Here is a 24,006-nt window from a genome sequence, read left to right as displayed (position 1 = left end):
GGAATGGTGCTCTTAATAGGCTGGCTCCAGGCAAAAAGCCCATCTGAGTGAATAACTCCTCAGTGCTAAGTGCATTTTTGATTCTGAAGCCTACAATCAGGGCTGTGAACTTTGGGCTTGTAGGAGTTGTGCTGACAGGTGCATTAGCCAGTCATTAAGTGCCAGGCAATTTATGATTGACAGCAAAACACCAAGGCAGCCGAAAGAAAGGCTCAGATGCATTTTGAGGTGTTTTGTCCTTTTCTCAGTGAGAAGGTGATACGTAGGTAATGTCCTGGTGATGGAAGAGGAGGCAAAGGGAAGGGCTGCTTCTGTGCATCCAGGTGCTACAGCAGTGCTTGAGAGGGTGTCCTCTTCTCCTTGTCCCTTCTGCAGGACACCCATCATTGCTGGGGGGCTGTTTGTGATCGACAAGGCCTGGTTCAACCACCTGGGGAAGTATGACAGTGCCATGGACATCTGGGGTGGGGAGAACTTCGGTGAGTTGTTCTTCATCTTCCTGTGCCATGCTGTATTGGCTTCCTTTTCAGAGTCATGCCAGATGGATACAAGGTCATTTTGGACTTTGCTTTGAATGCTGTGGGTGGTTTCCTTCATTTACAGTCATAGGTTATGGTCTTAGGAGAGTGAGGGATCCAGCAACCATGAATGATGGGAAGTGAGCAGTTGTTGGTACTTGGGACTGCCTGCTTTGATTTTCTGTAGGTAAATACCCTAAACCACAGAGTTTTCAGCTTTGGTGTTACCAACAGATGAGAGAACACTCCATGCACCCTCCTATTCCTTCCTGATCTTATTTTCTCCTTAATAAAGCAAAGAATATGTCTTATTCCATTAATGACAGCATTTCCAAGCTATGAACTGAGGTATCAGTGCCTCCTTGAGTTTGCAGAGTACCTGTAGCTCCATCTGCATACAGCAAACAGGTAGCAAAGTAACACGGCTGCTTATCCATTCCTGTGTTCCTGGGTGGCTGACTGCTGCCAGGCTCTCTGTGATACCATCGCTTCTCCTGCACCAAAAAAAAGGGTTGAGCTGACCTAAATTCAGTCACCTCTGGCCCTTATCATGGGACAAGATGGGCATTAAGAAATCTTCTGCAAGCACACTTGAGAGGGCACATGAAAGAGGTAACAGCCTTGTCCACTTGTCAAGCAGAGCTGGATCGGGCTGGGCTGTTCTCCCTTTGAAGCCATAGAGATGCTGTGGATCAGGACAATTGACTGTACCCACGAGAAAAGGGGGAAGCACTTGATGCCAGGCAGATGGATCAGAACCTGGCTTTAATAGCTTGCACCTCTGGGGAGTGCGGCTAGCCAGGAAGGAAGGCTCTTGTGTCCTAAAACATGATGCTGTCAGTCATCCAAGGGAGCAGATGCTGCCGCCTTGCAGGAATCCATCCGCTGCCTGGCACTGTTGTTTCCTTCACGTGCCTTGTCCCTCTAGATACATTTTATTTATTTATATCGTGCAGTAGGAATCTCACTCTTTCATGCTTGCTCTCTGTGGGCGGGTATCTTGCCTCTGGACTGACCTGAAGTATCTGAGTGAGGTGGCTGTGAGGAAACCTGGGAGGGGAGTGACAGCCCTGCCGCCTCCCCTGCTGCATCAAAAGCCCAAAGAAAGCACTCAAGAAGGGAACTAGACAGGAGAAAAGGGGGAGAGGAACTGCCATGCTGTGCCTGACCTGCTGCCTGTCTGTGCTCATCATTCGTCTCTGAGCTGCTCCTGGGACATGAACAGTGACAGCACAGCCTGCTCTTGGGGGAAGCTCCATCCTGGCAGCTTGTCCCCTGCCAGGCTTGTCCCATGACACGGCAGGCACTGTGCTCCTTACGCCTGGTTATGGCCCATCCTACAGAGGAGAGGTTTCCCTTAGGGATGCTGTGCCCCAGGAGGCTGGGCCTGACCAAACGTGCACTGGCTGGGAACTGAATGTGCTGCAAGGTGTACCAGGGCCTCATGTGACAAAGGAAAGCAAAATCAGGGTTAACATTGCAGCAAAAATGTGCAGGCCTGCATAGCAGCAGGGCAGAGCCTGTCTTGCCCATTGCCCTGGGAGCAGAAGTGTGCCCAGCTCACAGCTCCATCTCCTGCAGGTGCAGCAGTCAAGGGCAGCGTGTCCCATCTCTCCTTTGCACCCTGCTGGCCCTGGTCAGCTCTGGGCAGGGAACGGACAGCAGGAGCTGACCTGCTCATTTTGGGTGCTTGCAGTGAACCATGCTCTTCCTGGTAGCTTAGTCCTGAGGGGCTGCAGGACTCTGGTCCCCAGGAGTAGGGCTGCTGCCTTTAATGTTACTGACAGGGCAGCTGGAGGGGGCTGGAGGATTCAGGCAGAGCAAAAATGAGTGTGTTTGGCTTTGAAGGAGGACACCATAAGTGTTTTGCTTCTTAAATTTACTGAATTCCCTGTAGATGAGTAATGGCAGAATGGACTTGCAGGCCAGCAAGAAGTGCTGGAGGTATTTTGCTGAGTGAAGGCCAAGTCTAGTGCACCCCAACATGTAGTGCTCACACCCCTCCTGGGGGTCACTTGGAGGGGCCACTTGTGCTGGTGACATCTCTTGAGGGTCAAGTGAAGGACACTGTTGATTCCTGCTCCCCTGACTCCTCTGAGCTTACCCTGTACCATGCTTCAGTTGGTGCCTCAGTTTACCTTCCATTAGGGCACTTTGCTCATGGCTGCCTGTCTGGAGACCTTGTTTGTTACTCGCCATGGATGGCTCCATGGATCATCCCTACCTGTGGGAACTCGTGCTTTCATTGTTTCTGCTGTGCCTGGAGCAGGCTCTGCAGGGTGCAACTAGTCTGAAGCAGAGAGCTCAGACTCCTCAGCATCTCTTGTGCACTGTGTCCTTATTCCAGTTCACAATACACAGAGATCACCTCTTCACTGGGCTTTGAAAAGATCAGGCAAGGACTGACTGGTGTGAGTCTTTCCCTTTTAGCACATCAGGGAGCTGCTCTTCTCCCAGGCCGAGCAGAAGGACCAGAGGAGGGGAAGGCACATTGCAGCAGCCACGCTGTGCTCCACAGCTGCTCAGCTGGTTGTCCCCTTGTATCAGGTGCCCTTGTGACTGACACAGCAGTGGCCAGTGCTGTGACACGCAGACAAGTGACAGCAACGGCCCTGTGTGAGGGGCAGCGAGAGCAGCAGCTCAGAGTGGCCACATCCTGCCATAATCTCATTTCCCTGCACCTGTGATTAGGGTTGCTCCCAATATAGCACCAGGACATGGCACAAGGGCACGTTTTATTGGCCTCTTAATACCCAGCACTGGGGAAAGTGGTGAGGCTCCAGCTGCTGTTGGCAGCTCTTGCATGTAAACACGGCAGTGAAGGGAAAGGGAGGGAATTTCTGGAAAGGAATACTGCTCCCTGCTGAGCTTTCCCACTCCTGCCATTGCTTGTCCCTGCTGCCAGGGCCAGCTGTTGGGGATGGGATCAAAGCCTTGAATTTTGGACTCAGGCATCAAGGCAAGAGGGCTTTGCAGCTGTGCCAGCCTCCCATTTCCATCAGCTCAGGAGCAGGCGGGTGTGCTGGGAACGGGATGGGAGCAACATGAACCTGGCTCCCACCTCTGCAGCAACTCAGGGCTGAGCTGTGTGTGCTGAGAGGGCTTTGGAAGTCCGGGCTCCATTTTGCCTTTGCTCCGTGAAGCTGTGAGCTGTTCTTGGAGGGATGGAAGCTTTGTAAGCCAGCAGTGCCTGCCCTTGGAGGAGGAGGAGTCCTGTCCACACTGCCCAATTGGCCTTCCTGCCACAGGTGCTTGTCTTGCCAGCATCCGACCTGGGGACAAGTGCTGGCATATGTGAGGGGACTGCTGGGAGCACAAGCAGGCAAAGACAAGAGGTGTTCTTCTGTCTTAACTCTGTACTTAAATGGGGGTGTGCATGTGAAAAGGAATTATTAGTTTTGAAGTAGATACATGCTTTATGTAGCTCTGCACTGTCCATGGATGATAAAACAGGATTTGAAGAACTGCAGAAGCCTTTTCATTTTAATTTCATTTCTTTTCCACGCTGGTTCTGTCTGAGCATGACTGTCTGACAATAGAGCTACAGATTCATAGCTTCATAAGCATCAGGACCAGATGGGCCCATTAGATCAGCCATTCTGCTTACCCATCCTACCTCATCCAGCTCCCTGCCAAGAGCTTTATAACTTCTGGTGTCAATTGTGCCACAAGCTCATTTTCCTAGAGAAGGGCCCTGTGGGCCAGCCATAGAGCGGCTTGGAGTGACTGGGAGACATTTCCCATACTGAGAGCTTATCCAGATTTTTGGGATAATCCCTCCCACCGCTGACCTTTCCTTGTGTGAAGGTGTGTGCCTTACTTAACTGCAGCATTGGCACTCAAGGCCCAGAGTACCTGGGCAGGGTAAGCTCCTGTCCATTTTGGGGCAGGTGATGGATGCACAGCTCTCTGTTCACTTTGCAGAATCAATGGTGGATTGATAATGACAGCTGTAGTCATTAATGAAGAGAATTCATAGCCTCTCCTGGTGAACTTGACAGCCCTTTGGAGGGAAGTGACTCTGAAACAGGCAGTGCAGAAGTAATAAGGGAGGCACAGAACTGGCAAGATGATTCTGCGATGTATGAAAAGGGACCTGCGTACCGTCTCACGCTCGCCATTGTGGTAGCACCTGCTGTGCTAGAGGCAGGTTTCAAGTGCACTGACTTCAAACAGCTTGCAAAGAAGCTTTGAAATGCGCTTTTAAGGCTGTTGTGCCTAGGAAAGCCCGTCTGGTAATTGATTTACCCTAGTTTAATGTTGCAGAGGATGAAGTAAGAGCTAACACCAGGATTCAGACTTGTCTAGGACAGAAAGACAAAGTGCTGAAGCTGCTTCTCTTACAGAAATCTCTTTCCGGGTGTGGATGTGTGGAGGGAGCCTGGAAATCATCCCCTGCAGCCGTGTTGGGCATGTCTTCCGGAAGAAACATCCGTACGTCTTTCCAGAGGGAAATGCCAATACATACATTAAGTAAGTGGTTTGTACTTGCTTTGTTTTTTCGTGAAACGGCCTTGTAGGGAGTGGGGGAGCAGAGAAGACAAGCAGGAAAGTTTGGACAACTTTGAAATATCCTTGGGCAGGAATTTCTTGAGCTGAAGAAAACGTAAGTCAATACAACTGTCCCATAGGATTTCTCCAGCATCGAGAATGTGACAGAAATAGGACATTTATATGGTAACTTTCATCAGCACAGAAACGGAGGGAGGGCCCCAGCACATCCCTGAGCGCTGGCTACCGGGACATAAAATGGTTTAGACCTTCAGGTCGTCAGAACACATTTATAATGACCTGAAATCAGGCTGCCAGCAACGTCTGTCAGTAGCCAGTGACCTTGGCTGAGGGCTCAGTGTGGCTCAGCTGAACCAGAAAATTTGGTTCCCAGTGCTTCTCTGGGAGTGGAGCCACACAGCTTGCTGGAGTGGGTGGTTCTGTCTCCAGGCTGGTGCTCTTTCCTGAGCAGAGGCAGCAGTGGGCTGCACCTGACTGGCATGGACACCAAAGGAACTGCCAGGGCATGCCAGCTGAAGGGGACCTCTCCTCACACACAGGAACATAGACTGAATCAGGTTCTGAAGGGCTGCCTGAAATGGGTTAAGATCCAGGAACCATCAGGCAAAGAAGGAGGAAATCCAGAAGTGGGAATAGGCATGGGAAAGATGATGAGAGCAGCCAGTGAGGTCAGGAAGGATATCCTCCATTTTTAGAGTTTGAGGCTGAACGTTGTTGCTTAAATGAATGACAGAGAAAAGCACTGGGGGCACTTAGAGTAAATGCAGGGTTGTTTCTGAGCTAGCCTGCAGCTGTGAGTGCTTGCACACCAGGCTTGCCTTTTAGTGTGGGCTTCCCACTGTTAGAAAGAGCCTGCAGCATTTGTGAAGATCCAGAGTTACTGCTGGCCCAGGCTCTCTGCAGCTTCCTCAGCCTTGAGACAAGGAACAGGGGGAGTGCAAATTACACCTCTCACTAACACCTAATGTGTGATTTCCAGCCACACAGTGTGTGGAGCAGGAAGGGGATGGCAGTGATGGGCACAGGGCATTGCTGGCATCAAGGAGCAGAGCACAAATTTGAGAATCACTAGGAGGGCTCTTGCTTTCAGTAGTGAAGCCAGACTACTTCAGAGGGGTCTGGGATGTGGCATGATCTCCACTGTCAGTCACTGCGAACCTGAGTGAAAAGGTGGTGCCTGCATTGCATCACCTGCAGGAGGAGCAAGGGGAGCTCGAATGGGTACAGCTCTTCTGATTCCTTGTCAGGAACCGGCCTCTGGGGACTTAGGGGACGTCTGTGTCATGCCTGGGTGTGAGCCTTGGCGTTTTTCCCCGTGTTTCTTGTAAACTCAAATGAGATCAGGAAGCCAAACAAAGGAGCCCTGCACTTTGGGGAAGGTTAGGTACAGATATAGACACTGATTTAGTCATCTCTTGAGCAAGAGCACTTAGACTACTGCCCTAGAGAGAGAGGAAGAAGCCCATTAATCAGCAAGGAACTGAAAAGCAGTCTGGAGAAATGTACCTGTAGGCATCAGGAGCTGGGGTGTTACTAAGCTTAGGGTATCTGCCAGCCTTAATGTCATAGTGTATAGATTGAGAGGAGAAGCAGCTTCTGGATTGAAACAAAGGAAATATTTACAAATCTTTGGCACACTTTCCAGAGCTCCATCCCAGCCACTAAATAAAACCCCAGGCACTCCTGCCTTGGAGATGATGCTTAAGAGAACATGCAGTTCTGAGTCTGGTGGATGCAAAGCATCCAGCTGAGTTTGAAAGGGTGAGTTCTTCACCCGAACTTTATTTGGCCGGATGTGTTTGGTCCCTGGGTACTGGCAACAAAGCACTACCTTCTCTAGTAGTGAGGGATGGGCTGGCTCAAAGGGGGCTTGGGTGAAGACCGAGCCGAGGGGGGGGAGGAGGGCAGGATGGACCAGTTGGTGCGTTTTGGGAAGTGTCACCTCGCAGGCCCCCTGGGTTTCACGCGCGTTCCGTTGCCTCCCTCAGGAACACCAAGCGCACGGCGGAGGTGTGGATGGACGAGTTCAAGCAGTACTACTACGCCGCCCGGCCCGCAGCCCAGGGCAGGCCTTTTGGAAAGTAAGGGTTCTTCCTCTGCTGCCTGTGCCCTGCCTGTGCCCTTCCTGCTGCACTGGGTGCTCACGGTGACATCCCCTGCTGTGGAAACCCGCCTGCATTGTTTCTGTAGTAACAATTAAATGCTAATGGCAGGCACGTGCTACAGCAGTGAGGTGGATAAACAGCCAGTTTAAATGCTGTGCTGGTTTATTGCAGTGAATAAACCAAATCCAGGTGGGGGAAAACCCCCTCTGCCTGTGTCCTGCCCTTGGCACTACATACAACTACTTATCCCAGGGCGGAGTTCGGCAGAGAGAGTCCAGAGGTGTTGGTGGCAGCTGGCAGACAGGAAAATCATCAAATTTTTGACCTGCTGATGCTTTATTGGAAAGCAGCGAGTGCTTTGTGTGCAGCGAGTTTGCCATTCCTTCTGTGAATAGCCAGAAATGCCTCCCTGTCAGGAAAACTGTAAATATCTTTGTTGTATTTCTCATTTTCACATGCTCCTCTTTGCCTCTTTCCTTCAGACTCCAGGGGGTTCCGAATCCAAACCCAAATTCCTTGTGACCACTCTTCAATCTCCAGGATAAATAAGTTGAAGTCCTGGTGACTCCCCTGTTTTTAGTGAATGAATATATCCTCCTCCCATCCATCAGCACAGAATGAACAGCTCTGTCCTGCTTAGTGTAGGAGGGTATGGAGAAGTTGACCTATGTGAAAAGGAGGTACTGGAGGCTTCTGACTACTCCATAAAAGCCAGCTCATAACAGCTTCAAGGGTAGAGGTTGGCCCAGGGAGGAGCTGGAGTTTCTAAAATGTCAGTGTACATAATCCCTCAGTAGAAATTTTGTCCTGATTCATGAAAGAGAAAAGTATTTCACTGTGTGATTAAATTCTGCTGGCTTACAAGCATGTTTAGGTGCTCTTGCAAATCAAGGCCTCCTATAATCCTGTAAACCAAGAGTAACTTAGAATAGCAAGTAGCATATATTAATTTCCTGGTACGTTAATATATTCAGGTAAGGGTCATTGCATATACTAGCATACATTTTTTGCTAATCATTTTTAAATGACTGCTCTTCCATGAACCTTTTCAGCTCCAGACTCCTTGTTAAAATGACAATATGTCATCATGCTATGTTACCAAGTGAGACCTCCAAAGAGACAGAGATCCAAACAATCGCTCAAGCTCACGCAGAGAGAAACCAGAGCTGCTGATGCTCTTATGTTTGCTGGCTATGCATTTCTGTTGAGTTTCTCTCAGCTTCCCTTTTTGGTGTGTTGGGTCTCACCTTCATCATTTCCATTGTATCTCTGTGATACTTTCTTCCCACAGTGTCCAGAGCAGAGTGGAACTGCGGAAGAAGTTGAAATGCCACAGCTTCAAGTGGTACCTGGAAAACGTTTATCCCGAACTTCGGTATGGATGTGCGATCTCCACCTGCCTCCAGCAGGCCAGTGGGATGCTCCATCCCTCCCTCCTGCCCCACAGAGCTTTCCTCTGCCCCAGAGACATAGGCACCCCCTCCCTCAGGCCTCACAGAAGGGCAGAGTGAATTTTGTGCTGGCTTTAAACACAGCTTGCTCACAGTGTGACATACTGCAGGGCGTTGGAGATCCTTGGGAGTCCATTCCAACTCCGGATATTCTGTGATACCTGCTTCCTCTAAGCTCTTTGCTGCAGGGCTGGTGAGGGACAAAGCACCAGTTACTCCCATTTGCTCTCGGGGATTCATTAGGTATCCTCCTGCCTATGCTGTGGAACAGGCTGTATAGGGAAATAAGAGAGATTTCCTCACGGAAGTATCCCAGGGCAGAAAATCCACCATAGCGTCTGCTGGGGTGTTTTGGTACTTAATGACTCTTGCTTCCTAAACAAGCACCTAATTTCCAGTCCTTTCACAGTGTTCTGTGGCACTCAGGGCTTCTCTGTTGTGAAACCATTCACTCTAGGATTTTATGATTTGTATTCAGATGGCTCTGCCTTGCTTCTAGCCCAATGCTTTGCTAAACATTGTTGCTTTTGCACAGATATCTTTTAGTTACCAATTTACTCCAGAAACCATTGCATTCATTCCCCTGGTGCCTATCAGGAGCCATCCTCAGAAACGATGGTAAGGTTCTAGAGATGCCTCCATGGACCTGCTGGTGCAATAGCTGAGTGCAGAATCACTGTGTGAAAACGATGATTTATAGCCATTTTCTTGCTTTTTTGCCATGGGTGGCATTGCACAGCAGCATTCACAGGCAGTGCCAGGGCTCTGTGACAGTTTGTTATAAAGTTCCCTTCTCCTGTAAGCTGAAGGCTGACCTTCAGCCTGCTCACAGCCTACTCCTGGCTCCTCTGTTTGCCTTGTGCAGTTATTTATTTTTTCCTCTTATAAAGGTCAGCCATCCATCTCTGAGTGCTGCTTCTGCAGCGTCCCAGTCTGTGTGCTGCTCTCAGTGCATCAGTATTGTAGTAGATCTTGCCACCCCTCATTTTCTGGAGGTGAAATGATGCAACCTCACCCCACTGAGCCTCCCTGCGTACGGGGCAGTACGGATGTTGTTTTCACACTCTTCCCACAGGATTCCCGAGGAATCGCTCTATCAGACTGGGATAATCAGGCAAAGGCAGAGCTGCCTGGAGTCACACAAGTCTGAAGACCAAGAACTCCCCATCCTGAGCTTAAATCCTTGCAACAGCAGCAAGGGCACTGTACCAAAGGCACAGGTAAGATGTGTATCCCTGTGATGCTGGATGGGAAGAAGCCATGGGGGCAGCTTCAAGATGATTTCTTAAGGTTGCTAAAGCTCCGTTGGAGGATTTACCTATTCTGCCAGTGTCTTCCCTTAGTTAGCATGTAGTTAAACCCTGGCAACTCCACCTGACCTTGGTGGAGGCCCTGGGCAGCAGCAGGGACTGGTGCAGGAGCCATGGGACAGCGTGTCCTGCTCCATGCGAGTCTGTGCTGAGCACTTCCTGCTGCCCAGGAACGCCACATGCTGCTCATCTGCACAGATCAAAGGCAAAGAGAATTACAACCTCCTCTCATCTCCTAGCCTTTTTTCCTTCAAAATACACTGAGTTGCAGTGGCATTTGTAACTTCATAGTCTGCATTCTCTCAGTATTGGATTGCATTAAACTAGCAAGAATTCAATGAGGATGATCTCGGGTTTTTCAGTCTCATTGAGACGAGAAAGCGCTGTATGAGTTGATGTTCTCAAAAGTACAGCCTAGGAGATGTTAGAGCCAAGAGCAAGAACATGTGCCTTGCAGCAGAGTTTCTGGACCAAGACAGCTTCAGAAAAACCCACCTTTGCTTCAGGCTCCCTTTGTGATTTTGGGCATGTCAGTAAGTTCTGTGTTTCCATCTATAAAACAGGGAGGATAATAATCCCTTGCTTCTCCATGGTTGCCATGAATTAATTCAGTGGGAAATGGTGTGGTGTGCTTGCTTCCACTTGTACATCCTTAACCCTCATGGTACATATTCAAACCAGGTAGCTGTGCATATGAAAGGCCCAGCCTGGGGAGACTGCTTAAAATGTCCCTGATTTGTGTGTGCAAACAAAGCATGTCATTATGTGCATCTCTTTCCAAATGCAGTTGCATGTCTGTCTCTAGGCAGGAAATTAATATCTGTTTCACAGCATGGCAAAATCAACATTGACTACTTGAATATTAGTCAGTTCAGAAAATGTAGTTAATGTAATTGCAAGTGCCACATGGTAACACTTGGTAGGGTTTCACTGGTTTTCAGCTTCCAGAATTGTTTTTCTTTCTTCTGCTACGTGGACTTTTCACACAAACAGCAAGCTGATGAGAGCAGGTCATCATGTTTTTCAGGGCTAGCTCTGCAGAAGAAAGGAAAAGTGTTCTAGCGACAATAGCAACTTCCAACGAATTGGCTGTTTTTAAAAAAAGACCTGGGAAAATCAGAATGAAAAATGCTGCTGCAAGTTAGTGTTTCAAAATGAAATGGTACTGGTCTTTCTGAAATACCAGTTTGATGTGGTATTTTAAAATGAGAAATGTCATGCCAACAAATTGGATTGTTTCATTCCCACCAAACACATTTTGTTTTGACATTTCTGTGCAGTAAATTTTTGGAATTTTTCACGCCACAAACTTTTCATCTTCCTGTTCTGATTCTGCAGCAGTTTGCGATAGGTCAACACTTCCCACTGGATGGCAACTCCATTTCTTGTGCACGTCCAGCACTAACTCTGCAAGGGAACAGAAAAATGCACTACAAACAGATTGCAGAATGGCTGCACTCAGTACACAGCAAGAATAGAGAAAAGCCTTCCCTTTTTATCTTTCTCTGTTTTTAGGCTAGTTCTCTGTTACTTGTACTCATGAAGAATAGTTCAGATTAAAGCAGGGTATTTAAACTTCAATTGTGAATAGAAACTTATATTTTAATGACTCAGTTGCTACAAGACCACCTGAACTTGTGGATGACATGGGTGTTAGAACCACCAGGCTGTGTAGAATTGATTATGCAGCAGTCTTGAATGCTACTTGGTTTTGCATTTGATATACCAGAATAGAGCAATAATCTTCACTTTTAACATACTGCAGTCACGTCTTGTTTACCCTAAGCTTCATTATTTGAAAAATAGGCTTAGCTAAATCAAAGCTCTGCTTTCCTGGTGTTCAATAAGTACCATGGAAATATCCTGGCTGTCCAAATTCCTTATTATCACTATTATAGTAGCAGTAATTTGGTTGCTTTGATTGCCTTTCTGTAGCTGTCTCCCTGCTGGGCTGCTGCAGCCCTTTACCAACATTACATCCATGAAATCTTGGGACTGGGTATGGGAAGATCTGAGCTACTGTGGTTTAAGGAGAGAGGCACAGGAGCTGTCAGATGGCAATCAATTGCTCTTTATTTTAGGTTTTTGTACCTGTAGTGTAGGGGAAGGGTGTTGTGAGACCTCTGGCTACATCCATAGTTTGGGTAAATTGAGACAGGTGCTCTGCGGTGAAATCAGATTTACACCCTTAGGAGATCTCAAAAAACCTCCCTGGTGGTGTCTGGTGTTGGTCCTGAAGTACTGAAAGGGGCACTGAGGCACAAGAAGACCCCTCATCTTTGTGTAGGAGAGCTCTGTCTTTGCATCCCAGGGGTCCACTTGGCCCTTTCCTCTCCAGGTCTGGCAGTGGGCAGGGTGGGCTCTGTCCCCTGAGATGTCTCTCAGAGGGATCTTGAGGTGGTTGAGGACCCCGGGGTGGCTCACAGGGGGCTGCTGAGTTAGTGACTGGCAGAGACGTTTCCGCAGTGCCCATCCCCAGGGCAGAGCAGGCTCTGCCTGTGCTCCTGCCCACTGGAACCTCGGCGCTCTATGCCTTGTTGAGTCTCATTTGCTAAATGAACAGATTGATTTAGTTTTTCATGAGAGAAATGCATCTGAGGGAAAGTAATTGATCATAATTTTGTCCTCATCTATCTAATGAAGATGTGAGTAGTTGAGGTTTTTTTTGAAACCAAGTGTCAGTTGATATTAGTTCATAGAGTTCGGAAAAGGCATCTGACTCTGGGATTTATTTAAGTCATTAGCAGCTTCAGGAAATCTGACATACTTCAGATAAAAAATTTGAAGATGCTTTTACCTGGATATAACACACATGTAAGCAGTTGCTGCAAGAGGAATGTAAAGCTCAGGCATCTTTCAGACAGGCAAGGAAAAAGGGGAAAGGCTGCAGCATCCGTTTCCTGGGCCTGCACCCCAAAATATCTGGGGTTTGCAGCTCAGTGGCTGCCACTGCATTTGAATGGCATGTCCTTGACTGTTCTTGTGAAGGAAATACAGTGTGATAATCTGCCTGGTATGGCTTTGATGCTCATCCCAGTTGGCTTGAGGTCTTCTGTGTGCTGACTAGATGTGCACTTTTTTTGGAGAGCATTTAGCATCTATCCAAACCCAAGTCCCTCCTGAGACATCTCAGCCATAAACATTCTCTTCTGACCTTCTTCCCCTCAAAAGCCTTCGCTCTTCTCCTCCGTGGGCATGACCTGCCTCGGCTGTAGGCTGGCTGCAGCTGTGGGAGCCAGGCTGAGCGAGCAGAGCAGAGGGGCAGCAGTGTTATCTCTGCACTCAGGTGGTCCTGGGCACCTCATGTACTCTGCTTTCCCTCTCCTGAGATGTGTGGAAGTGCCAGTTGTATCCCAGGGTCTTTGGTGAGGGCAGCACTTCGGTGTCCTCAGGTGCCTTGGGAAGTCCTTCCCTGTGATTTTAAGAAGATAATTGGATAATTAGATCGTTGCACCTTCTTCAGAAACACTTTTCTCCAGCTGCTACCTCAGCTTTAGGGTACGGCTGACCTCTCGCTCGGCAGCAGAGGCCTCGCTGTCACGGAACGCTGGGCTCCCGTGGGACTGCTCCTTCCCGGGCTGAGGGGCTCCTTCCTCCATCTGCCAGCCAGGCTGTGCCAAGCCAAAGGTCACTTTTGAAAATAATTTCCTCAATTCACAGTAATGCTGAGCAACAGTGACAGGTGCCGGCTCAGATGATGCTGAAGCCTTGAGAAGCAGTCACCAGCCTCAGACGAGGGGGTTAGTGTTACCTGAGGCTTTGGGGGAAGGGGGTTGCTGGTTGTGCTGTGCAGCTGGTAGCTCTCTTCTCCAAGTCCACCCTCTTCCTCCTGGCTCCACCACCACTCCTTCTTTGTCTTCGAAAAGGCAGGAAATCTTGATCTTTACCTCATGTATCTGTTTTTCTTTGGTTCTGGGGTCAGCTCTAAAGCCTGATGGTGTCTCCTCAGGCCAGTCTGCAGCCCTGAAGCCATGCTAGCTCCTTGCGGGGCTCCTTAGGAGTTCCATGGGCTGCTCCATCCACCACAACCTCCATGATGCAAAGCTCTGCTGCTGTTAGTGCTGTGCTGGCCATGTCAGTGCCAGGGACTAGGAGATAAAGTAGTTCTCATGGGGAAGAAAAAAAGAAAAGAAGAAACTCATACCCCAGCTCATACAAATAAGGGAAGAGAAGGGGTAAGATAAAAATTTGCCTGGCCATGGGTGTGTATTTTAACTCAAATCCCTTCATGGATTCTGTGGTGTTCAACTGACTTCCCTCTCCTCCCCCCCAGATTTCTTCATTTTCTGAATAATTTTATTTGGCTTTCATCTAGGGCTGAAAGGGAAGAAGACATGATTAGAGCTGGATAAAATATTTTCAACAGGACTGGCTTCCATAAAAAGCCATTCTGCCGAGATAGATGAGCTGTGTGAAAATCTGTCAGCTGAGATAAAGACAGTGAAAGGACAGCCTAGGGGCAGGAGGGTGGGATCCAGTGTCAGCTGTGGAACTGACACACACATCTAGCTCTGGAGCCCTCACTTCTTGTGGTGAAAAACAGCTTAGGGAAAATGGTTACTGCCATCCTTCCTATCCCATGGTCCACTGCTGGGTGAGAGGATGGTCCTGCCTGGAGAGGAGGTGAATATTGTGGAGGCTTGAACATAGCCTGGTCTGGAAGAACCCATGGAGAACCTGTGGGAGGAGCAGTCTTCCATGAGATAACCTCAGTGAAGGAAGAAGGTTAAGATGTCAAAACAAACAAACAAAAAAAGTCCCATGGCCCAAGTTAGTTGGAGAATTCAACATACACACAAGTTACAAGATTAACTGGCTGCTGCTGAGGAGCCTTGTGGGCACAGCTTCAGCCCTGTCCTGAACTAAAATGACAAACAATTGGTTAAAAATGTAAAGCAGGTTTTCAAAGCATCTTGTAGCAGCGTGGGTGCCAAGAACAGATGTTGCAGCTTGCCCTGTAGGGTTTGGTTCTTCACAGATGCTGGACTAATTTGGCACCTGATTTCCCAGGCTGGTAGTTTACACAGCAGCTGACAGGATGCATGGTTGGGATGTCTGGAACGTGTTCACTGTAGGATCAGGTAAACCCTGCTCCATATGACAAAGAAAAGTAGTTGCCAGAAGGCCCTTTGGGTGTGGATTTGGCTTTGAAAATGAATGCTTGTTATGTGCCCAGATCCTGGGCAGCTCTTGCTGAGAGGCCTGTGGGTAGGCTGTTCAGAAAGCCAGGTTTGATTTCCATGAGCTGGTGGGGAATAGTGGGCTAAGAAGCATAGAGTATGAGGATCACAGTGTGAAGTCCTTGTGGAGCTGGGTCTGCCATGGAAGAGCGTGTTTTCCCTTCCAGGTGGCTAAGAACCTGAATGAAAGTGGGATTTATATTCCCAGGAGTTAAATGCCTGTAGCTGTCTGTTTTGAAGTTGAGAGGAGTTAGAGCTGCTGACGGTGACAAATACCAAAGGACTGGAAGCATTTCCCTGCTCTAATAACTCATGCTAATGCAACCCAAAACCTCCACCATTCAAAGTCAGGGGAGCTGCAGGCATCCCAGCTCTGAGAGTGGGGCAGCCATTCTTCACATTCCCCTCCAGCACTCAGAAAGGGTTGAAGTCTCCCAGGAGCCCCATTTTTCCAGCCCCAGCCTCGCAGCCGTATGTTTGAGCACTGCCTTTCCCTCTGCTGCCAACACCGCTGCTCACTTCACTTCTCACCGAGCTCTGACTCCTCAATGTCTGAGCTCGCAGCTGTTTTGCTTTCTCTTTGCACCTTTTCTTTCACAGCAGGTTCAGAGTTTTCATAGCCTCTATCCTGTCAACGCATCTGCCGTGGCTCCTGGGTGCTCTTGTGGGAAGCCTCTTGCTCCCTGGCCTTGCTGTCTGCAGCAGGGTTATTGCCCTCTGATAGTGAAACCAGCCTACTGTTGGTCCTCCAGCCCTGCTCACCTGCCCTGCCACGGCTCAGAAACCTGCTTTCCATCTGCTCCCACTGCTGCTGCTCAGAGCCATTCACACAGCAGGAGTTGATCCTGCTTTGTACCCTGGCTGGGAGCCCTCAGAAAACCCTTCCAGTCCCGCTCTTTCTAATTTTAAAGTTGATGCTCACACAAAGTTACAAGCAAAACACTTGTTCCAGAAGTCCCTCTCCAGGGTTATGTGAAAGCATGGTTTGTGGTTTCCTATCAGCCAAACCAGCTCTTGTCTGCTTGCGCACACACACGGGTAACAGGGAGGCAGACATCCCTTGGCTGGGATCCTCTCAGGAGGTGCTCTTGGGTAATAAGAGGACAGGTAAGGACAGAAACTGCTCAGCTGGAGTAAACTTCTGTGAAACACTCCTGGGCTAAGCAGTGTGTTTGTACTTCCACTGTGCTTTGTCCAGCACATTTGAAATCCTCCTCAAACTATCAGCTACTCCTCTTTCTCTCCCAAAAACATTCAGTGGTGAAAAAGATGGTAATTCCAGAGATTGCCTGTTGTTTGGTAAGCATCACACAGGACAAGAGTCTCTGCTTGATGCCTTGAGGTGGCCTCCTAAAAACAGAGGCTAGACAAAAATAAGAGGATAGAAGTAGGTATTTATTTGAAGGGCCTTCAGAGGAAGGTACACCCTGGGCAGCCAAAAGGCTCCACCCAAGATGGACCCTGGGTCATGGGTTCTTCACACTTTTTCTAAGTTTGGTTCATTTGCATATCAGGATTAATTCTCCAATTATAACTTCAGTTAATGAAGTCATTACCCCAAGTTTGTCCCCCCCCCCGCCCCTCCCCTTCTCTAGGCTTTAGTTTACACATTTTGGGGCCAGGTGTCCTTGAAGAGCAAACCTAGAGAGGCTGTTCTGTCTAACTAGCATGAGAGAGCAGTAGTTAACAGGGCACACGAAACTTCAGAGTTACACACTAAGCAGTACAGGACTTGAAAAATATAAAAGTTAAAACCTAAGGCATCAGCTCCTCCAAAGTTTATTTCTGGAGCTGAGAAGCTGATAAAGAGCTGGTGAACATGAAAAGCAGCAAAAGAAAAAACCTCCAAGGTGGACCAGTGGAACAGGAATAACAATGGTCATAGCAAACCAGAACAGCAAACCTTTGAAATTTGGTCCCACTGCCTTGATAGAAAGCAGAGCTTTACCCCTTATTTTTGTGGTACTTGGGAACAGAATCCCAGGAGTTGCAGGCATTTGCTAGGTATCACCTCTCTTCTCCCACTGCCAGCTGGAAAGCATCTCTGCTGCTCTTCCCTGAAAAAAGAGGATTGCACATTGTCTGGTTAGTAGTATTCCTGCCTCTCTTCTGCTTTTTTCCCATCCTTTTGTTCTCCAACCACAGCCCAGTTCTGGCTGTGAAATCTTTTGTCTCGTGAAACATGTTCTTCTAGCATCTTTTGTAGACATTTTCTTTGGTACCTGCAATCCCCCAATGACAGCTTCAATTTTGGGGAGGCTTCAAACATCCTAATGACCTCTCCTGGTGCCTCTTGAAGTCAGTGAGGTTTGTGCTTGATTTTGTAAGGGGCAGGATCCAAGCCAAAGTGTTTGTTTTCCAGGTAAAAGAGTAGCAAGAATCAACACTGATCTTTCACCACCTTTCTTTTTCTTCCTCTGTGCAGGAATGGACTTACACATACAACCACCACGTCCGCCAGCAGCAGCTCTGTTTGTCTGTGTACACCCTCTTCCCTGGTTCCCAGGTGCTGCTGTCACCTTGTAAAGAAGGTGACAACAAGCAGGTGAGCCCCTTCACTGATTCCCTATTTTCTTGGAAGTTCCCTTTCTTTCATCACAGTGTTAGTGCACATTAAATGGCCTGTGCTCTGACTTCATTTGGGAAGCACAGTCATTTTGGGAGTATGGATTCTGGCCTGTTGAGCCCTTTGCCTCTTAAATGAGTGTGTTGATAAGGATGTCTATTAGTGAGGGTGGTGATCTGGATACTTCAATGCAGAAGTCAAACCCAAACTGGCAATTTAGTTCACATGGGCTGCCAGTAAGGCAGCAGATGCTAACATTTCCCTGCAGTTAATCACTGAGCTGGCATTTGAACCAGTGACCTGGGGAAAAAGCTGTTAGTAATATATTATTTTCCTGAAGCCAGGCAGAGGCTGAGTTGAATGAGTGTGCTTCTGTTGGGAAAAATGCTCAGCATGTGCTCTGCTTGGTGTGGGTTTGGGGACCTTGTACTTGCCAGCATCAGGCCACAAGGGCTTGGTGACAGCTGTCCTCTTGATGCTGGAACAGCACAGTAAAAGCATCGTGGGGAGGAAGCTTGTTCACCTCTTTCTCCTGCTGTGTGTGTCTCTCCTCAGCGCTGGGGCAAAGTTGGGTCACACATTGAGCACATAGCTTCACGCTTCTGCTTGGACACCGAGACCATCGGGGACACGAACGAGAGCATTAAAGAGCTCGTCATCAACCCCTGTGAGAGCACAGCCATGAGCCAGCGCTGGGACATGGTGATGTCTTGACCTGCTGGAGGATGTGCACGGCGGGGACGGGCACCGGGACGTGGCCACACGCGGCTGAGATGCACCGGATGGGGCTCAAATCCAAACCACTGGGCGTCCTTGTGTGCTGTGGGACAGGAGGAGAATCGTTCAAATAAAAATGGGACACAGCACTCCAGGTGGAACAGCAGATGTTAACTGCCAGATATGCAGCTGGTATTGGCCTGGTGATGGTCAAGGAGAAGGGGATGGCAGAGAACCAAGCTTGAAATGTTTTAGAGGGATACTGGGGCTTCTGTAATGGGCTGTACAGAACTTCAGCATTGATTGATCTCCCTGAAAACGCAGGTAGAAGGGCCTTTAATACCTAAAGAAGACTTGGGCTGAGCAAAACAAGCATCCCAGTGGCTCTTGGGGGTTGAGGCGGGTGCACAAGGTGGGATGTGCCAAGGGCTGCTAAGAAGCATCGCCAGGGATCAAGTGGAAGACCCTGAATTACCTTGGCACTTTGCTGTGGATGTTTCTGTCTTCTGCCAGCAGCATGGGTGGAGCCGTGTTGCACATTGGAATTGGTACCTGATCCACATCCATGTTGTGTGTACAGAGGCAGAGCAGCATTTACAGCTGTGGCCAGGATCAGAACAGTGAGTGATGGGGGAATCCTGCTCTGTGCTAGCTGCACACAGTCCTTGTTGAATTTCCAAAGCCCAAGCAAACAGAGGATTCACTGTGTGAGATTAAAGGATATAAACTTCTGTCAAGCTGGGAGGAAAGGCAGGAACATGATTATTTCTCCTCTCTGAAGGCCATGGGTCACTGAAAGCTCCCCTAAAATTTCACTGTCTCTCACTGCTCTGCTTCAGATCTGGACTAAATCAAATTTTCACTTTTCTTCCATAAAAGTAATATTTTTGGTAATTGAAGGTAATTGTGTCATATTTCTGTCTCCCAATTTCCAAACTACAGATGAAGGGACTCCCATAAAATGCTGCTACTGAAGGTTTAATTTACAATTAAAATTAGAGACTGCTCTGAGAAGGGGAAAGGGATATTACCTGGGTTTGCTTCCCAGTTACGTTGTGGGCCACGACGTGAAGTACTGAAGAATAGGTTTGGGATTCCCCATTCACACCTGTGAGCAGGGAAGCCTGGGGCACAATGTACCTCTCTCTCAAAGTCACTTAACATAGGCAGACCAGGCAGAAATGATTTATTCAGCTTTTGGAGATCAGTCGTTTCCCACAGGTCGTGTCAGGTGCTGTCACTGTGTGGGAGTGAGGTGACTGCCCAAGGAGACTAGGACAGACGCCCTCAGGAGGGATGTTAGGAATAGAAGACTGGAAGGTCCTTTTCCAGCCTTTCAGGGCAGCTGTCCCTTCAGCCACAGGTAACAGGCATCACCAAGAGCTGTGCACACAGCTCTCCTGTGGTAACAACTCTCAAAGAGAACTTCCACAGGACTATCAATGTGACTTGAAAAAAAAACCCAACATAGTTTCTGTCTCTGAAAATGCTAGGATTTAGCGAGAATCCTATCCATTGTTTCTTGTGCCACAGACTGCAGGTAAAATACCATAAGCTTTAAGCCTTCAAGTGCTCTCAGCATCCCTTCTTGAATAAATTGCTGGCTTTCAGGATTTTACTGCCTCAGTTTCTCCTCCCTCAGTGCTGGGAGAAAGCCATATGTTTAAATCTCTCCAGCTTTAGAAGCAGAACCAGTGTAGCTCTTTATGTACAAAGGGTCGCAGTGCAAAATGCTTTTCATGTGCTGCAGTGATTACCAACCTCATCAAGCTCCCTTGGTGCCAGCCTCAAGGGCTTCTGTTATGAAAGGGCTGGAGCAAGCTGTCATTTCGTGGCGGGAGGTGGCATTGTTTCCATGCCACCACTCCGAGCAGGAAACAAAGGGGAGCACTTAAAATGGAATGGACCCATTTCACAAAGGAGGGCAGTGACCTTGGGCTTCTTTTTAATTGAACAGGGAAATATCACATCTACTTTTCACAGTGGTGATGACAGGCAAGGGGTGGTTATTCCCTGTGTAGTGTTTACAAGGGAAAGCAGCTCCCAAGAGCTTGGAGCTTAACACGTTCACACCTGTACTGTGCCCACAGCCTGGGACTGCCCAGCAGCTGGCAATTCGATTGTGAAAATTCAAATTGCTGGACAACTCGGCGTGGGTTTTGAAGTTCAGCACCTGGCAGGTACACTCTGAGCAGGACCTCAGACCTATCTAGCTTTACTGTTTTCCACCAAAGCTGAAAACAAATCTCTGTTCTGCTGACAGCCAAAGCTCTCTAAACTGTTCTTTGCCTTAGCAGAAACAGCTACCTCACTACATATGTGTGTGTGCTTGGGCACATGGACCCATGGGACCTGCAGGGATGTGTTCTAGGAAGGAGTTGTTGGACCAGCTTTTCAGCTCTCTTGCCTTTTGGGAAACACAAATGCTACAGCAAACCCCTCCTGTTCCAAAACATGGGCTAAGTGATCACTGTGAACATGTCTGGGGACAATGGAAGGCAGGCAGTGGAGAGAGGGACATCAGGCATGGTGTCCCCTACCAGAGAGCAGCAACTAAGTTCAGCTAAGTCTCTTGCAGGCCCAGCAGCCACCAAGTACCTCACAGACCTGGGGAACAGCAGCACTTATCAAACTGGTGATGGTGTCTCACACAGCCATCAGCTGTAACCCTTAGGCTACAGCTTATTTCATGGTCCAGGAAATGAGATTATCCCTGTGGATCAGCAGTGTTTTCAGAGACGCCTGAGAGTATCAGCCTGTGACTCCTGGGGAGCTTTATATAAAGCTGGTGATGGTCTGGCAGTCTCCAGAGTTAGCCCCAATATGGCATTTAGCAAATCTGCTTAACACCCCTGCAGAGAGACCTCACATCGTGTCAGGGAAAAGGTTAACTGCTGCTGAAATCCAACTCGTACCTTCAGGTTTGTTTCATTTATTAAAATACACTGAAAACAGATGAACCCTTTTTGCTTTGTGTTTTTTCAATGCCTGGACAAATTATTATCATGGTGTGAACAGGGACAGGAGTGACTGATTGGGATCTAGATGGGCTCCCATGCCAATGCTTCCTAAGCCCCAATGCCATTTGGTAGTAATGCTATTTGGTAACATTTTACACTGACTTGAAAGAACAGCAGATAAAGTAGAAAATATGATTCTAATCCTGACTGTTGAGCTTTGTGACAGCCTTTATGAACTCTGGGTAAGTCACTTCTTGTATCTTGGGAAAATTACATTCAGAGCAGGAAACTCAAGGCTAGAACTACGACTGGCTTTTAAAGAGCCAACTAAGGCTAGCAAAAAAAAAAAAAAAATCCCCAGAACCCCAAAAAACACCATAAAAAAATCAAAAAACCATTTCCCCTCATGGAGGAGATCCATATTCCAATGAGAACAAATCTGTCTGGTTTTAGCTGGGCTGGAGAAGTCTTGCACTCCTTACGTTGCTGCTTACGTGATTTCTAGGTGTCTCGTGCCCATCTTCTCCCTGTACCAGTGCAGTGCCATAAGGTAACAACACAAATCATCAGTGCACAGAACCTCAGGTTACAACATGGCAAGGTAGTGATTTGGTGGTACAGAGGTGGAAACTGAATTCAGAGATCTTTGATAATCCAGCGATGCAACAGCAAAATGGGGCTGGTGGATAAAGACTGGAGAACTTGTGGTGGTTCAAGACAAGCACAGCCTTGAGTGCTAATCCCTTCTGCTTCTAGGAGTGGCTTGGGATAGCTTGGGTCGTTTTCCTTCACTTACTAGACTGTCTTTATCTTGATTCACAGGTTTTTCTCACTTTGCCCTTTTGGATTCTTTCTCCCGTCCTGTTGGGCAGGGAGGGAGGGAGGGAGTAGGGACTGAGCTGGCAGACAGGGTCGACCCCACTGCCCTAAGCAAACCAGGATCTGTGGTATAACAGGCTGGTGTTCCTTGTGGCTCAGGCTCTGATCACAGCTCTTCAGTAGGATCTGCACTGCTCACATTTCAGATCTTAAAAGCTTCAGTGAAAAGCTGGGGGCTAACATTGTTTGTAGAACGGGTAAAGGAAGCAAGGTCAAGCAGGTTTCACACAAGCAGAAGAAGAAACTTCTGCTGCTCAATAATGTTCTGGCTAAATTAATTTTGAATGATCAGTCCAGCACCAGTTTTAATGTGCAGCTACTTTAGATGGCTGGAGAGTTAAAGGAAGCCTTGTATGGGTGTCCAGCTTATGTTGAGACTTACGTGCTGAAATCCAGTGGCATTTTTCCAGATGTATGGATGTTTTCTCAGTGTCCACTGTTCTGTTTCTCACTGGAAGTGCCTTCAGAACCCTGTAAGAATAAAAACCTCTTGCAAGCTACTACCTCTCCAACTGAGTGTAATTAAGTTTTGAATAGAGCTGCATTTTAGCACAGAGCTGACAAAAAGCAGCACATAAATTTACAGGTAAGGACGCTCCTTTTGTGGTGCTGGGGGCTATTTTGTTTTCTCTGATACTCTGGGCACTAAAGAAATCTGAACTGGTTCTATGTGATGTACAAATGAAATCATGACTGGGTTTCAAGGCTGGGTTTTGCATAAGCACTCATGTAGTAATTGTCTATCAACTGTCCATCACAATGAGTGATGTCTCTCATTTTCCTATGACTAATGGGAAAGAAGTGTCCAGACCAGATATTGCTACTGCACAGGGGTAAATTCAGTTGTAAAACCAAGCAGTCATCCAACCAACCAAGGAGATGAAAAAGGAGAAGGAGCACTGAAAGCTTGTATGTAACCTGATATATGTAGTAAAAGAATGATACTGTGAAATTAGGACTGTTCCCAGGGTGAAAGGTTTGGGAGTGTGCAAGTCAGTAGAAATGTGTTTAGGGTTATTTTTAAGAGTCCCAGTGACTTAGAACTACACAATGGGGACAGGTTTATAACACAGCACCTGAACAAAGTTGCCCCAATCCGCACTTCTCTGAAGGAGCACAAGCCTCTGCACTGCTCCTGTGGTCCTTCAGAGCAGCTGTGCTTGTGTCAGGGGCTAAACATGCACGATGTGGTCCCAGCTCACTCTGGCCATGGAGGCACCTGATGATCCACGTGTCTGGTTGTGTCTCTGCAGCAGACAGATAAAACCCCTGCCTCCTTCTCACGGCTTTGGAGCAGTTGTGTGAGCCTATTCCAACAGAGATCGGCATCCTGGTGCTGTAATGGTGCTCTGGCATTCGAAATGTTTTCAGAAGAATCAGTATTAGAAGCACTTAGAGCAGTTTTCATGAATTCTGGTCCTGTTGACAATTCCTGGATCATCCCCATGGAGATCCAGCCTGTGTTGTGTAGCAGAGATGTTTGTTTTCTCTAAATGTGGAGTCAGGCCCAAAGTCTGCATGTAGTCACAACCAGATCCAAGGGTATTACTGCCATTAGCTCTGACCCTCTTGGCCTAAGCCCACACAATTTAGATGGCTTTTACAAATTTTGCTGGACTGCAGCTGCCTGAGGCCACTGACAACAAGGACGTGCAGCAACGATCATCTCACCAGAAGCAGAAGAATGTGTGGTGTTGGGAGAGGGCCCTTCTAATCCTCATCCTGAAGCTGCTGTCACCTCCTTACTAATCCTTGGGAAGTTGATCTGGGGAGGGCTGTGCACAAGGCAGGGTGAAAAGGAGGTTTCC

The 24,006-nt window shown here is 48.1% G+C and overlaps 1 protein-coding gene across 3 annotated transcripts in view; it reads left to right on the top strand.

Moving 5' to 3' along the window:
• GALNT14 (polypeptide N-acetylgalactosaminyltransferase 14) overlaps nt 1–22,698 on the top strand; it is a 94,784-nt gene extending 72,086 nt beyond the window's left edge. For all 3 annotated transcript variants that reach the window (XM_032103255.1, XM_032103254.1, XM_032103253.1), the window contains 7 exons: nt 376–479; nt 4,865–4,991; nt 7,019–7,111; nt 8,427–8,510; nt 9,662–9,806; nt 17,502–17,621; nt 18,198–22,698. In XM_032103255.1, coding sequence (XP_031959146.1) covers nt 376–479; nt 4,865–4,991; nt 7,019–7,111; nt 8,427–8,510; nt 9,662–9,806; nt 17,502–17,621; nt 18,198–18,356 — 832 coding nt within the window. In that variant the 3' untranslated portion in view covers nt 18,357–22,698. The remainder of the gene's footprint in view (nt 1–375; nt 480–4,864; nt 4,992–7,018; nt 7,112–8,426; nt 8,511–9,661; nt 9,807–17,501; nt 17,622–18,197) is intronic.
• Nucleotides 22,699–24,006: the final 1,308 nt, after the last annotated feature.

The sequence above is a fragment of the Corvus moneduloides genome, chromosome 3 (genome assembly GCF_009650955.1).
Source record: "Corvus moneduloides isolate bCorMon1 chromosome 3, bCorMon1.pri, whole genome shotgun sequence".
In the NCBI taxonomy this organism is placed as follows: domain Eukaryota; kingdom Metazoa; phylum Chordata; class Aves; order Passeriformes; family Corvidae; genus Corvus; species Corvus moneduloides.
This window is presented reverse-complemented; position numbering and strand designations above follow the sequence as displayed.